This window comes from Myotis lucifugus, unplaced genomic scaffold (assembly GCF_000147115.1).
Source record: "Myotis lucifugus unplaced genomic scaffold, Myoluc2.0 scaffold_808, whole genome shotgun sequence".
Lineage (NCBI taxonomy): Eukaryota > Metazoa > Chordata > Mammalia > Chiroptera > Vespertilionidae > Myotis > Myotis lucifugus.
The window spans coordinates 79,533-95,728 of NW_005871856.1; the positions used below are offsets into that span (position 1 = coordinate 79,533).

Genomic DNA, 16,196 nt, shown 5'->3' on the forward strand with positions numbered 1-16,196 from the left:
CTTTGGCTTCCCTTTCCCTTTGCTCTGGGACTATCTGGACTTCTGCAGTTTTGCAGGCCTTCTGCATAGCTGATTCTATCACGTGCCATAGACTGAAGCAAACAGAAGGGCTGGGATGATTAAAACCCTGAAACTCAAGTGGATACTAAACGAGCTTCTTCTTGATTCCCTGTAGGGTTCAAGGACACGCCTCGTGTGAGAGGAGTCAATGAATATGGCAAATTCAGAAACATTTTCCTGGTGAGACTCTCGTACCTGTGTCTTCAGAGAAACAGTGGAGCCAGTTGGCAAACACAAGGCCAACAGGTTGAAGACTCGGGACCCACAGCTGATCTCTATGTCTGCTCCCCCAAATGTAGGAGGGCAGTGCTGGTTTGCCACAAATTCTCTTAAGACATTTGAGACAGATTATTTTTAATATTTTCTTAAAAATATACAAAGGAAATGAACTCTTTAGGTCAATTCAATTCAGGGAGAGGAGAACATGGAATTTCAATGTAAAGGGAAAGGGTTTTCGTTTAGGTCATCACATTCCCACACTCCCAATACCATAAAGCAAGAATTTCACTCTGTAGCACAGGGGAGCCTAGAATGGTGGCTCAGAAATGCTGAGAGCAGGTACTGGATAACACAGGACTTTGGGTTGTCCTTGGATTCTTCTGTCCTGGGACGAACATAATTCACTCTAAGGACAGGTTGGGAACCCAAGAGTAGGACAAGGACGAAATGTACCAAACAGCAGTAAAAACCACCCCTTAGCGAAGTGTGCGCTTAAAAGGACGGGCAATACCAAGTAGCGGAACTTCCAGGCTGCTGTACCCCCACCCCTTCCCCCAATAAATAGTACGGAAATGTTACAGCATAGTAGCATCTGATTCCACAAAGCCCTCTCCCCGAGGCAAACCTGGCTGCGGGGGATGAGCCCTGGCAGGAGTGTGACAAATACAAACTCACAGGTACTTCTCTGTCCCCCACTGACTCCACTCCGCCCACCGACACTTGTTCACCGTGCTTGTCTCGCACAGGCACCAGGGCCAGGCAAGCCACACTGCAGTCCAGAAAGACCGGGGACATCAGAAGACCCTTCCAATATCCACCCTGTCTTCCAGGCCTCACGTCTGTGGAGGTCTAGGCTCACTCACGCCAGTGAGTTCAGGTCACGTCACTCAGCCCAGTTCGGATACAGCAGCTCTGCCCCCCAGGAGTGTCACACAAGTTTCTCCCAAGCCCCACAGCTGTGACGGGCGCTTCCCGGGGTTCCCCTCCAGAACAGAGCTGTGCTGCAGCTACCTGCAGACCAGGAAAGACACTTATTCCTGGAAAACAGGACTTGCACTTTATCAGGCCGACTCAAGTTGGAATCCTTCCAATCCAGGCGTTGGCTGGACACTGCCCACCTCTAGTAGGCCACCCTCACCTTTGTTCTCTGCAACACACGGGCACAACGTATGCATGTCCTCCCAAGCACGTGGTGAGTCAGACACCACCAGAGAGTGCTGCCCAGACAGGAGGTGGCCTGGCCTCGCATATCCACTCAGTGCATTCTTTTCCCGTGAGTGTCCGTTCACCACTCTACTCAGGGACAAGTCCCAGCGCGAGGGGGAGTGTGTGCAAATAAAGACCATCATCATGGCACCGGTGCTTGTAATCGCCCTGAGCACACAGCGAGCAGCAGACATTCTGGGCACGATCCTTGATTCTCCTGCTATCTGGCCCCTGGACTGGTCACTAGCTCTGGATGGAGCTCCAACAGGTCACTTCTCTCGGAGCACACACACGCCAGCATCACAGCGCTGGGTTCCCATGGAGGTCACCACTTCCCAGCTGTCGATGACAGGGTCATAGCACTCGATGCTGCTCAGCAGGGAGTTCCCATCATATCTGAGTGGGGAAGAAGCCAAAGGGAAATGAGCTTTCTGTTCCTCTCCACCCACATCCCACACTGAGGTCGCCATGGAGACATCTCCCCTGACCCACACCCTGTCTCCACCCAACAGTGTGCATCGGATCATGTTGCCCTGATGCATGACGGCCCCAGCCTGGTTTTAAATCCTCACCCTGCAATTGCATAAAGCCGACCCCGAAGCACCGTGGCCCCCACATAGCATCGAGGGGTGGTCATGCAGGTGACAGCCGTCCAGGAATCGGTACGGATGTTGTACGCTTCAACGGAGGAAAGGTGGGCTGTGCCATCAAATCCCCCCACCACATAAATATGGTCATTCAGCAGGGCTACTCCTGCACCTGGAAAGAAGGAGAGCAGGTTACTACTTCTGAACCGAGGCTGGATTCTAGAAAGAAAACACGGTCGCTGATGGCCAGCTGAGTCCTCAGGTAGCTCAGGGATGGGCACAGAGCCAGACAGGCCTGAATGAAATAATCAGCCAGCACAGGTTATCCCATCTGTAAACCCACTGGTGGGAGTTGAATGAGAAGAAAAGCACACAAAATGGTTCTCACCTTCACTTTAATTAATTCAGAACCCAACTCTCCGTTAACAGAAAAGAAAGAAATGGAAAAAGAAGGCAATGAAAGAGAAGGAAGGAGAGGAACTGTGACTGGTTCTGGAGCAGTTTGTACAGAGAAAGTGAACACAACAGCACAGTGTTCTTCTGCCTCAGAGCCCAGCACTCGCCCACGTAACACGCTAAACACACACGACTGTACCAGACGTGAGAATGCTGGGATTTAAAAAATGAGTAAAACAAGAGGCTTCTGTCCTCAAGTGTCTACTCCATCTGAAAAGCTGTCTTCATTCTCAGGGCACGGAGATCAGAGGTGAGGAGGAAGGTGAAATCTGACGCGTGCTTCGCTGAAGCCGAGCAAAGAGGAACTACAACCCCGACTGACGGGCTGTCCTGTGACTGCCCCCCGCCCCCCTCACTGTGCAAGCAGAGACCTGATGGCAGACTGCCCCTCCCTCAGACCCGACGGTCTTACCAGAGCGCTTGGTGGCCATCGGTGTGACATTAGTCCAGTGTCCTGTATGGGGGTCATATTTCTCAACTGAATTTAAGATATTCAAGCCGTCGTATCCTCCTGAAAGACAAAGTAGAGGCCATTCCAGAAAGAACCACAAATCCCGGCCCCACTCTGTCTGCCTTTCTCTGTGTTCCCACTTGATCCTTAATCTCAGTTCTCCTTCAAGGGTTCCAACAGTCCAAAGAGAGATCTAACAGAATCCCAGATCTGCTCCCACGAAAAAGATAATCCCAGTTAACGGAACTGTATTGGGATAAACCAGGGTTTTAGTTGAAGGCCATCTATGACCTTGATTCTGGTAAAAAGAGAACCCTCCCCCCCAAAAGGCTGCCACCCATGACGCCCTCTCCCATCCCTGCCTCCCCGGCTCAACACCTAGACAGTAGATCACGCCGCCGGCCACCACCAGCCCCGCGCCTTCCCGGGCTGTCTGCATATCTCCCAGCATGCTCCACTGGTCAATGTTGGGGTCATAGCGCTCCATGCTGGTGTGACGCCTGCTCCCGTCAAAGCCTCCAGAGACGTAGATCATATCTGTTCAGAATGAACCAACCACAGACTCTTAGAGGATTTTTTTTAATGTTGTGAATTTAAACATTTTAATCATAAATCACTCTAATTATATCAACAACAGCCTCATTCTTCACTAAGACATTTATTTATTTATTTTTTAAATTTCAGTTCTTTATTGTTTCAAGTATTACATAGGTCTCCTTTCCCCCCACGGAACTCTCCCGGCCACCCCCACCCCCAGCACATGCCCTCCCCCAAGGAGAGATTTCGAATCACTTTGCTCTACCAGTTCCCCACAAGTCCTTCAAGTGCTTGGCAGCAAAACCAAAGTGTTTCTTACAGGGTAAGTCAATGAAGTCTTATCGATCAGGAAGAGAGCACAGGCCACACATGTACAGACAGTGGACGAAGTCCCCGAAGACCAGCCGCAGGCCCCAGAAACCCAGAGCCACGTCCCACTCAGTACGTTGCGACCCTACCCAGCATGCTGTCAGCGCTGAAGCAGCTCTGTAACTGCTACTGCCCACGCCAGCAGGAGCATCTGACCTCCCCGGGACCCTCCCTGCCATGCTCCTGCCAGACAGCAGGGAGGTCTGAGCCCCAATCCAGCCCCACAGCTTGGCAACGCCACCCTGCACACCCTGCCTACCTCCTAGGGTGGTGGCGCCAGCAAGGCCTCGTCGGACATTCATGGGGGCCACGGAATACCAGACCCCATCCTCATCTGCTGTGTAGTCCAGACATTCCACTGAACTGAGGCGGGAACGGCCATCGTAGCCACCGATGACATAGATCCGGTCATGTAAAGACACGGAGGCCACGTAACGTCTCTTCCGAGTGATGCTCTGTGGTCCAGGAGAGAAGGGTACAGAGCACTTCAGTCACGCAGCCTCGGCCTCCCCCCCGGCTCTCCGTCCTGTTTCCGCTTCTTCACTCGCCAGCAGGAGCCTTTGGCAGTAGCTCTTCCTCAGTGGCCTCCAGCTGTCTGCCCACTGAGCACTCTCTCACGTGTTGTGATGCTCTAGCATCAAGGCTCCTGCACCCCTGCCTCCCCCCAAGGCTTCCCGTTCTCCAGTGTCTCACTCCTTTCTCCTCCATAGGGCTCTGTGCTACAGACTCAGATCCTCCCCTAGAGTGGAAGCTTTCCCGCACTGCTCATCTAAGGGCCAGACTCAACAACCCTAAAGTCATGAGGATTGACTGAAAGATTTCCAGGTTTTCTCAGAATTATTATTTTCACCACTCAAACAGAGACAGACTGAGAAAGATACAAACTTGAGTTCAATTTCATACAACTTAACACCAAGCTCAGGGTGACAGAGCAGGACCAGTGGAGCATGCTGGGAGTTACAGACAGCTCTGGAAGGTGCTGAAACAGGGTGGCAGCTGACACTGGCATTCTGAGGTTTGACCTAATGTAAATAGTTGATATTTATCTATTGAATACCTACTGTGCGCATGACACTGTTTTAAGGAGCGTTAGCTGTTACTAGGTTTTCCTATTTTTAGAGCTGGGTTATTTATGACCCAGAACCAGGGACGGAGGACATGTGAGCTCTTTCTCCACGACGGGTTCCACCCTCACTTACTGGCAAAAAGCTCCACTCCTGAGTCTTGGGGTCATACTTCTCCACCACGTCGATGGGAGACTGCTGGCTGCCAAAGCCCCCAACCACCAGCAGCACTTCATTGGCTCCTGAGGAGAGAGGGAGGAAGGCAGGTCTCTGCACCGCCCTTGGCTGGGTGAACACGCGCAGGGAGTATAAGCAGAAACAGCTCTACAATGAATGTCGTTTTCCGTGCCCAGAGAAGCAGTCGAAATAGAAGAGTCACTGTAAGGTGGCCTAATAGGAAATTACTTCTCCTAGAGCAGCGGTTCTCAACCTGTGGGTTGCGACCCCTTTGGCGGTCAAACAACCCTTTCACAGGGGTCGCCTAAGACCATCCTGCATATCAGATATTTACATTACGATTCATAACAGTAGCAACATTACAGTTATGAAGTAGCAACGAAAATAATTTTATGGTTGGGTCACAACATGAGGAACTGTATTTAAAGGGCCAGAAGGTTGAGAACCACTGTTCTAGAGGCTCTAGCTCTTGAGAACTCAAATATCTTAAATTTAAATTTCTGGACATTAAAACTGCAGAAGGCAAATTTGAGTCCATCACACCTTTCCAGCCACCCAGACGACTCTGGCCGACATATCGACTGAGGTTCCACGTGCAGGTAGGAGCCAAGAGGAGCTCCCTGCCCTTCTCAGCCTGAACCTCAAAATGTAAGTTTTTTTGGTGATGAAAGACCACTCTCCTAACCTTGTCTCAAAAAAGCTGAGAGTTGTGAAATAGGAACAAGTGATATATTTAAAAATCTCTTGTCCATGCCCTGGCTGGTGTGGCTCAGGTGGTTGAGTGTCATCCAGTGCACTGAGAAGCCATTGGTTCGATTCCCAGTCAGGGCACATGTCTGGGTTATGGGCTTGATCCCCAGTGGGGGCTGTGCAGGAGGCAGCCAATGATGTTTCTCTCTCATCAATGTTTCTATTTCTCTATCCCCCTCTCTTCCCCTAAAATCATTAAAAACATATTTTCTTTTCTATGAACTTTTATTTTTCCAGTTTAGCCAACTATGTCATCAAAACTGCCAAGAAATCATAAGACTAGGCTCTTAAAGGTAATCTTCTCTACAATTTTCCCAAAGATATTTGATAACCTTTCCTACCTTGTTTCTTTCCAAAGACAAAGTCTTTTGAGGAAATCCCTGTGTAACTGCACCCACCCAGCCTGGGTGAGTGAGGGCTCTACCCCACTGCAGGCCCCTGCCCACCCCTGGGCTGTCCCCACCACCTGCTCCTCCTTCCTTCCTCACCCAGAAGGGAAACACACAGGAGAAGGGGACAGGTGGATGGGAACATACCAAGTCCTACATGACATTCTAAACAATTCCCAATTCACATACTCCAAACATATTGAAACAAAACTTGACAATTTATAAATTGCCACACTTTATCTCACTGAATCTTCCAAAAAGTTGTACAAAATAGATATGGAAGAAAGCTCGGGTGGTAAGGTGATGGGTCTGAGAGGACACGATGAAGAAAAGATTAAAAACAGGCCTGAGACAAGGTCTTTGTATTTTCTATAGAATGCTCTTCTTAGCTCCATCATCCACCCGGCAAGGGGCAGTGTTCTACAGACGCCAGCTCACCCAGACGAGCCCGTGTCCTGGGTCCCTGCATCTGACTCCGCAGTTCAGGCCTCAGGTGGAACTTCTTTGCCTCATCGACGAGGTCCCTGCACTGGAGACTGCAGCGGATGAAAGGCTGCAACACAGAGCAGAGGGGGGCGTGCCCCACTCATGTCATAAGGATAAATGGCATGTTTATGGTTAAGTTGTAATTAACTTCTTATATAGAAACCATTTCCAAAATGTGGTTCCATGAGGCTCTGGCAGCAACTACGCGGTGGCATCGGAAATGACTGAGGAACCTGAGGGCACACTCCAAGCTGTCGGACAGCCAGGCTCGGGACCCTGTGTCTCCCAGGACTCACCTCTGCGTCGATGACGTCTGTGATGTACCTGGGGGTCAGCAGGGGCATCCGCACATACTGCAGCAGGTCAGGCAGGGACTCTTCCCGCTCCTTCTTGGCGTGCTTCACCCAGTTGATGACGGCCTCGAAGACGGGCTCTTCAGAATCCACCTATCAGTGCACAATTACAGACCTGTGTTCTGCCAATCGCCTCACAAGCTCAGAAAGTAGCCAGGCCTACCTTTCCCTTCTTGTTCCCGTCCCCCGCCACCGTTATTTAACATCTTCCAGAAAGAGCTGGGTTCTTAGGAAAACATCTTTTCACACACAAGTCCCTAAGACCAGGAAGAAGATGATGGTGAAAGTGGGTGAAATATCTGAGACGGAGCGTGCCCAGTAAGCCCTCAGCCACGGCTGGTGTTTCCTTCAGAATGTCCTCCACGCGTGAACCTCCTCTGGTCATTCTGAAGCTCCCGGGGGCGTGGGGAGGATCTGTTGCCGACTCAAAGCTGGCTCTAAGGGAACGCCCACTCGCTCGTGCTGTCGATGCCCCCCGGCTTCTCCACATCACTATGGGCCCAGCACCCGGGCACCTGCTGTAAGAGGCACGGAGCTACTGAGACAATATACAGGGTGCCCCCAAATGTATCCACGTTCTGGCTAATTATAAAGGCAGTGTTTATCAAAATGCATTTCATTTCAAAGCTGAGCTAACCGCTGTTCGAGTGTGGATACATTTTGGGGGGACACGCTGCACATGGGCACCGCCTGGGGAACCCGAGTCTAGGCTTAGCTATGACAGACAGGATAAGGTAAGAACCATAAACAGCCGGTACTATTCCCCTGGAAGAGCACCAGGTGTGACAGCACCCAGGACCTTCCAAAGACGACACCAGAGTAGGGTCCTGGGTCCCTCCCACCAGCCTGAGGGTACCTGTCCTGACAGACACCTTCCAGGGAGTGACAGGACCTACACAGGAAACCACTCTGTGAACTTTTCCTAAGAACTGAAAACACAGACAACGTCGCAGAATGTCACTCCTCCGAGGGCTTTCCCGAACACCGACTGAGTGCCAGGCACTGCCTGAGGCGGTCACTCAGTGCTCAACAGGTCAGACATGAACCGGGCCCTGGAGTGGGGAGATCATGGTAAAATCAGAAAGTGCAGACTCCCGTTCGGTCCTTACACACGGCACTGGGAGAGCACAGGGCCCCCAAGAGACAGAAATGCAGGCGATTTCCTCGTTCCCACTGACGGGCCAGGGAAGGCCTCCCTAGAAACAAGGGATTTACATCTGATGGGCGAGCGGCAGCTGGCCAGGGAGAGAGGCCTCTGGGCAGACAGAGCACCAGCAGAAACCTGGAGCCGCACTGTCCCCCCGGAGCCAGCCCGTGCGGCAACTGCACTGACTTTCATCAAAAGTAAGTGGAACTGGAACTCGGCTGCTCGGCCACACTCGCCAGCCTGTGGTGCTCCAGTGGCTACTGAGCTGGACAGCGTGGACACAGGTCCTCTCCATCTGCTCAGGATGTCCAGCCCACGGCGCCGTCCCAGAGCGCAGCTGTCCCAGAGCGCAGCAGCACTGGCCACTTGGGGACTGAGGAGGCGGGTGCCGTGGAACGAATGGGTGGGGACAGATCAGCTGCAGACGTAAACGAGGCCGTCACAGCCGCGGAGACTGCCTTCACTCTGAGAGCAACTGGGAGCCATGAAAAGCCTCAAGCCGGCCTGTGACCTGGTCACACCGAGGTCTGTAAGGGTCACCGACGACCTTGGGTAGAACAGAGTGCAGGGCCGAGCGCTGGGAGCCCTTGAAATCGAGGAACCACTAACGTCTGGGAATCCACTAATTTAAAATTCATGTTTTACTATATCCAAGGATAGCAAGGGGGGATGCGGGGAGGAGGAACTCTGAGCTTCCTATAGAGCTGAACGTCCCCTAACTGCGGGGACAAAGCCCACAGGTGGGCGTCACCCCCCCACGTGCTCTGCTAGGTATTTCCCAGACGCTCCTGACTAGATCACGGAACTGGACGACTGGAGAGGAAGGCCTCAGGCCTCCTGATACGAGCAGCTGTGATAGACTTCTCACGATCCCGAGACGCACGTGCACTGAAAACTGCGCGGGAGTGGGACTGAAGTTCCCTTGCCGGCTCAGCACTGAACGCTGCCACACCCGTGCCCAGGCCCCTCCCTCACTTCCTCGTCCCCACGCGGCACTCAGAACCTGGCTCCTGCTCACCGTCTCCAACTTCTGTCCCTTCTTTCTGATCTAATCTAAACCTAGGCTCACTCTTCTTTCTCCTATGCAAGGCCCTCATTTGGGTAGGCTCGTTATTCTTATTACACTCTATGACAATCAGTTTTGGTGTTGTCTCTACCACTGCACTGTGAATTCTCTGAAAACAAGAACTGCCTCTTTCTTCTGGGTCCACAGAACCTGGCGCATTGATTGCTATGTCACAGATATAAGATGAGTGAATGGGTAACAGAGAAATTCACTTTCCTTCCCATTTCTGTCATCCCCTCTGTACAGCAGTGATTCTCAAACACTGGGATCACACATTTCATTCAGGAAGGTGGTGAACTCCCGCCATAAACACGCCACTAACTTGGCATGTGATCCCAGGGGCATTGAATGAAACCCGTGGAGCCAATGTGGACAGTGGAGTAAGAAGCCCTGCTCCAGAAACATGGAACTCCACCTTGCTTTTTGTAATGGCCCAATCTTGAAGCAGCCACCGTAAGAAGCCCAATCGGTACCTGGATTTCATCACACTTGATGAGCTTTTCCACCTCTCCCTGACTCAGGAGGATGAATTCTTCGTGCTGCACCACCTCAGGGAAGTGCTTCTGGCTGAAAACCTCCGCGGCTTGCATCAGGTCAACACAACTGTGCGTTTCAGCAAAGTCCCTGATACCCAGGCAATTAGAAGGGTCCAACTGACTTTCTAAGAACTCGCAGCAGGCTTGCTTCACACCTAGGACAAACACAGACATTGAACACTTCAGGCACGTGGCCAGCTGTGCTCTGGTCTCTGTTCTCAATCGCAACATCTTCTCTACACAGAGTTAGAGAACCCTGGCTCAGCACTAAGGACCAGATTAGAAATTTCATGCTTAAGGAATGCAAACCTATTTCTGTGTTATGCATAGGTGACCTCCAATAAGGCCTTTACGATGGTCTCTGCTTCAGCTTTAAAACAAGTATAGCAAGACAAACTGCTTCTGCGGACACTGGCACAATTAAGCAAAACTGCCCATAAAACTCTTGAAAATCAAGCTATAAAACCAATTCTAATTCAGTATATGTACCTAATTTCTACTCTATGTGAAAATTTACCTCGTAAGTTACATAAATGTGAAACCACTATGCTGTACACCCGAAACTAATATAATATTGAATGTCAACTGTAATTGAAAAGAGTTTTTTTTTTTTTTAATTTACTAAAAGACTCCAGTGAAGAAACAATAGGAAACGAGTATCTGGCTCATACTTCTCTAACTGAGAAGTTCAGAGCATAAACCTAACGGTCTGGCTGTGCAGTAATGCAGAACCCTCCATTGTTTCAACCATTAAGACGGCAAACAGCAGAAACAGCACCGGAGTGAAGGAGCGGACGGGGCCCTGGAAGGGTCAGCACCGCTAACTCCGTGAAAACGTTCACTTCATGTTTGTGTGCCAATTACAATGTTCAATACACACGTTACACGGTGCAGAAAAGTCCAGGTACAAAGGGTTCCCATGAACAGCCCCCCTGCCTCCCTGCCCCCCTGGCCACCTCAACCCTCTACGTGGGCGACACAGCATCGGTTTCTTGTGTCCTTGCAGGCTATTGTGTACATGCGCGCAAGGAAGCGCATCTGTCCTCTCCTCCATTTTTCTGAAAACAGAACAGGGTAATGATCTCTTCTAAAGAGCCCGACACTCACATTGGGAGAGGCCCTTTCTACTGCGACTGAAACCCGATCTCTGCGCATGGGCAGTACACGTGAGCGCCTACGTCTGTCTCCACAGCCTTCACTTTACACATTCCGGGCCATCTTGGCACGCACAATAGTAGCACCTGTACCTTTCAGCTGCAGCAGACAGGCTGCAGGGAGCAGCTCCTGCACGTTCTCCACCGTCACATGCACGGTTTCTGTGTACACAAAGTCCAACAGGATTTCCATGGTGGAGGCAGTTAAACCTTGGATATCGACGTAAGGTTTCCCTTTCTCTGAAAGCTGAAAATACAAAGGGTATGAAATACTCGTGGTTATAATTCTCCATGATAAAGGCAGCATCTCATATCCAACAGCCTGAGGGATGTTAATAATATGAACCGAATACACATCTTTTTAAAGTTATAGTCTATTTTGTTTGATTTGTATAAAGCATGTATTTGTAGTTGTTCTAATGGGGAAGGAACTGAATGCAACCCAAGAGCACACAGTGAGGTGACACCTTCCTGGAATATCAATTTTACTGAGTTGTTTGATACTTTGCAAGATACTGGGTTAACTTGTTTTGGGGATCACCGAATCGCTGATGGTATATTTTGCCTAGAATACATCCTTGAAGTTATGAGTAATAATTATTCTTAAAAATAAAGACGAAAACTCTTGAGAATCAAGCTATAAAACCAATGAATTCCCGCCAAAGTTCTACTTTTATACTGAAAGGGCAGGCCTCTCACCTCACTAGTGAACATGGCACAGAAGTAATCGCTACAGGCCGCCAGCACGATGCGATGGGCCGGGAAGTCCTTCTGCTCCACTCTCAGCGTCACGTCACACAGGGTGTTGCTCTTCCTGAGGGAGTTCATTGAATTGAGGATGGATTTAGCATGTGTATTTGTCATGATGTCTTTGGGGGCCATAATGCCTCCCATCAAGCAAAGTGGGGAAACAACGAAAGGGGTCCTTGGATTCTGGAAATACAAGAGGGAAAAACAATGAGCGTATCTGAAGGGCTGGGGAAACGGAACATTTTCCACGCAGCTTTACAAATGAAGGCGGCTTCCTCAGAACCAAACACGGAGTAGGGAGCACTCCACTTCCTGGCATCACCCCGCAGTCCGGCCACTAATCATCCCAAGTAAGAATGCTCTCCCTTCTCTGGATCCAATAGCACAGAGTGGCCCTGCCACTTGGCACTCATCATCAGCACTCAACTGCATTGTAAACAGAAACCATACAGGCCCTGCAGAGCTTCACAAGGCTCTTGTCTGAAATGATAAAATGGTGGAAAAATAAAATTGCTTAAAGGCCTCCATCACTACTATTGAATATCCATAAGCAGGTTAAATGGGTAAATATTTAGAGGATGGAGATCCATTGTGTATACATACATATTTTTTTAAAAATGTATTTTAAATGAGTTCAGACAGGACTGGAGAGGGAGAGAGAGATAGAAACATCAATGATTAGAGAGAATCATTGATCGGCTGTCTCCTGCACGCCCCCTCCTGGGGAATCAAGCCTGCAACCCAGGCATGTGCCCTGACCGGGAATCGAACCCAGGACCTTTCAGTCCCCAGGCCGATGCTCTATCCACTGAGCCACACCGGCTAGGGCAATGTGTATATATTTTTCTATCACAGCAGGTGTACAATAAATATGTAGTAAGTGAATGCAAAAAAAAGAACTGGGTATTCAACTTAGAGCAGTAAAAGCCAGAGCCAGCAAAAATAAATTTTTTTCCAAAGAAGTATGTAGAGAATTATGTATGAAGATTTCCAAATAAACCTGGGCCCAATGAGGACCCAGTATCTACACTGGACAAGGGGAGCCATGCAAGCTTGTCTATGGACTTCCACTTGGCTAAGCTATGAACAGTCTTTCAGGGAAGGGTCTTCCTCCTCCACATCATCAGTGGATGTCCATCCACAGCAGCAAACCAGTATTTGTAGAAATTCTTCTATCCTGAGACGAAGAGCCTTACCAGGACAGAAACTTACCCAAACTCACTACTCGTTTTCTGCCACAGTCAGTCACTTGCAAAGCTCAGTTGTGCGCATCAGTTAAATGAACTCGGCAACAGATTCCACATTTAAAAGAAGTCAGTGTAAGACGTACTTTCTCGATTACTGACAGGCTGTAGTCACGCGGCATTTTCCTCGAACGACAACTTGTGGGGAATGAAATGGGGTGGTTACTAAGAGGCTCTCTCTTATTTGGGTTCCAACACTTTCATAGACGATTCAAGAAACAAAACAAAACAAAACAAGAAAACAAAACCAGGAGCCCACAACTGACAACCGTGATTCTGAAGAGCAAACAGGGGCCCCCGAATTCCCACCGGGGCCGTCCAGAGCCAGCCGGTGCCGTGCAGCTCCCCTGACCACCCCCCGCAGCCCTGCAGACCCAGGTGACAGTGAGTCACAAGCGGATGATGTTCCAGCTCCGGGTGCAGCTCTGCAGACCGGGAAGGTCTGAACAAAGCCCGTTTGCAGGGGCTCCCACCGGGCTCGGCCTGGACTGGGCGGCACCACCTCAGGGTCAAACCGGGCCGCCCTGGTGCAGCGTGGGGATCGGCCTCGGCGCGCGAGGCCAGCACCCCCTCCGCCAAGAGGTTCCGAGACACCGGAATGGGGGTCCCCCGCCGGAGGTTCGGGAGGGGCGTCAGACCCCGGAGCCGCCACGGTCCAGGTCGGGGAAGAGCGGGACGCCCCCGACGACAACCGGCGCCGCAGGTGGAGGCCCCCTACGAGGGGCGGGGAGCCCCGCCACCGTCCCCGCGGAGAGACGACCTGGGGGCCAGGCCCGCCGGGCGGAGGGAGGGAGGGAGGGACGGAGACACCGAGCGCCCTGCCGTCAGCTCACCTGCGCCCGCCGGCGGGGTCGAGAGGGGGGCGCGCGGCCAGCAGGCGGCTCAGGAGAAGCCCAGGAGCCGCCGCCGCCGCCGCCGCCGCCCCGACCCGGAGGCTCGGGAGCCGTCACTGGGCTCGTCTCGCTCAGTCCGCTCCGCGGCCGCGCGACGTGATGACGTTGCAGCGCAAAGACCGCCCCTCCCCGTGTCACGTGATCACCAGGCCCAGCCGGCCGCGCGATGTGATGACGCTACAGCGTGAGAGCCGCCCCGGGCTGCATCACGTGACCCCCAGGACCCCGCGCGGTGGCTGCGGACCCGTTGCGGGCGGAGCGGGCCGGGGTGGGCGGGGAGGTCGGCAGCGAGTCCCCCGGCGGTGCGCGCGGCCCCGCGGACGGAGGGCGCCGGGATCCCTGTGCCCCGGAGCTGATGGCGGGCATGTCTTCCCCGCGGGACCCTCGGGAGCCCGCTCCCGTCGGGAACAATCCACGGAGGCGCCCGGTTCGCCCAGGCCATTGCCCGCCGCCACCCGAGGTCACTGCGCGTTGGAGGCCTCGGTCCTCCTCGCCCTGCCCCCCGGGCTGAGCGGTCCGACCGTCTGGGGTTTGCTCCTGAGTGACTGGGTGCACCTGCCCGACCTGGTGGGTCTGCAGCGGGCCCGGACTCCTTAGAGATAAACCGCAGCCGAGTGGGTCGCCACCGGGTTTTACACGGCGTTTCCATCTCTCACATCCCCTCTCTGCTCTGAAGTCATCCCTGACCTGGAGGGTCGGAGAGCAGGGGGGTGCAGGTGCTGTTGGAACCGCCACGCCAGGTGGGAGAGGGGCCGGAAGCCCCTGACGACACATTTTGGAAAACGTCACCAAAATTATGCGTGCAGACTTGCTTTAACGGATTTATCCTTCGTCAGTGCTCTTGCACACGGACAACGATGTGTGTGCAGGACTGGGTCAGTCAAGTGCGATCTCCGTGCAATACCATGAGGTTGTGAACGCTGCGTATAGTTTGCTACTATTTGTGTAGAGGTTGGGAGAATATATTCCTATCTACTAGTATATGCATAAAGTGCACTTGGAAAGATACTAATAAAGCGGTCATTTTGGTTTCTTTTGAGGGAGGAACTGGTTGCTTGGGAGACGGGACGGGAGGGAGATTTCCCCCCTTTGTGACTTTTTGTGCTTTTTGAACTTTTCAGTGCGTTAAAAATATGTACAATTTTAAAAGTAAAAATAACCCTTGTTTTCTGAGTGTGAATGCTAAATAAAACATTTTTCCAATGTGAGAAGGAACTTAATAAAAGATCTTACTCACTGAATAGAATCAAAGCAGGGCCCCAGCTGCTGCTCTGAAATTCATCCCTGAATCTGCATCCAGGCCAGGTCCTGCGTCCTCAGCGTTAGTTCCTAGCCCACTGGGGACGGAAACACGAAAGCGGACCTTTCCTGGGGAAGATGGGCCTCTTCTGTCAGCAGACTTTGGATCAAGGACTTGTTCTGAAGGGTTTGGCTGCACCTTTCTTGGAATGCAAGGTAGTCCAGGCGCTTCCCACCGTCTCCCCTGTCCTTCGAGGGAGCCAGACTTGCAGGGAAGTCGAAAGGCTCCCCCAGCCTTCTCTGGTCTCCTAATAAAATCCTTGCATGTTTAATTTTGGCAAATGTTTCCCCAAGTGGACTAATAGCGCCTCCAACAATTTATTTGGATATTACCCCTTTGCCACGATTTAAAACTGAAAACGAATGCTCTATGGATAGAGATATTAGTCTTTTTACTGATAGGAAAAGGCTGGAGTCATATTCTTAGCTTTTATTCTTGGCCTTTCTTTCATCACAGCTCATCATTTCCTCATTCTCCCACAGCGCCTAGCACTCTATCTCACCAATGACTAGGGAGCTCTGTACTTCCTCATGTAGGAAATGGATGGGTTGGATCAGACAGACCAAGTGGTTGCAAACTCAGATGCCTCTAGAGCAGTGGTTCTCAACCTTCCTAATGCCGCGACCCTTTAATACAGTTCCTCATGTTGTGGTGACCCCCAACCATAAAATTATTTTCGTGGCTGCTTCATCACTGTAATGTTGCTACTGTTATGAATCGTCATGTAAATATCTGATATGCAGGATGTATTTTCATGGTTACAAATTGAACATAATTAAAGCATAGTGATTAATCACAAAAACAGTATGTAATTATATGTTTTCCGATGGTCTTAGGCGACCCCTGTGAAAGGGCCGTTCGACCCCCAAAGGGGTCTCAACCCACAGGTTGAGAACCGCTGCTCTAGAGCTAGGCAGGGACAATGGTGACCTGGTGAGCACACCCTCCACCTAGTACAGTTAGCACTGACTTCCCACTGCAGGCCGAAGCATGTTTATGAAC

General features: G+C 51.4%; 1 protein-coding gene across 2 annotated transcripts; it reads right to left on the minus strand.

Annotated features, from left to right (window-relative positions):
* Positions 1–397: 397 nt before the first annotated feature.
* Positions 398–13,974, minus strand: KLHL12 (kelch like family member 12). 2 transcript variants are annotated; one of them, XM_006106329.3, is made up of 13 exons: positions 13,835–13,974; positions 12,970–13,139; positions 11,707–11,940; positions 11,101–11,254; positions 9,791–10,008; positions 7,048–7,197; positions 6,704–6,818; positions 5,085–5,191; positions 4,145–4,340; positions 3,358–3,516; positions 2,941–3,039; positions 2,058–2,244; positions 398–1,881 (listed from the first exon to the last, which is right to left on the minus strand). In XM_006106329.3, the coding sequence occupies exons 3-13, from the start codon at positions 11,899–11,901 to the stop codon at positions 1,755–1,757; spliced, it is 1,707 nt and encodes a 568-aa protein (XP_006106391.1). In that variant the 5' UTR covers positions 11,902–11,940; positions 12,970–13,139; positions 13,835–13,974; the 3' UTR covers positions 398–1,754. The 2 variants fall into 2 exon arrangements, with proteins under 2 accessions (XP_006106391.1, XP_023602944.1); XM_023747176.1 differs by lacking the exon at positions 3,358–3,516.
* Positions 13,975–16,196: the final 2,222 nt, after the last annotated feature.

Excerpts from the sequence above, each read along its gene's own strand:
- KLHL12 (XM_006106329.3), bottom strand. The coding sequence starts at position 11,901 with ATGGGAGGCATTATGGCCCCCAAAGACATCATGACAAATACACATGCT. Across the intron at positions 3,517-4,144 it reads TGGCGCCACCACCCTAGGAG|ATATGATCTACGTCTCTGGA; the intron begins GTAGGCAGGGTG and ends CATTCTGAACAG. Across the intron at positions 3,040-3,357 it reads CGGCGTGATCTACTGTCTAG|GAGGATACGACGGCTTGAAT; the intron begins GTGTTGAGCCGG and ends TTTGTCTTTCAG.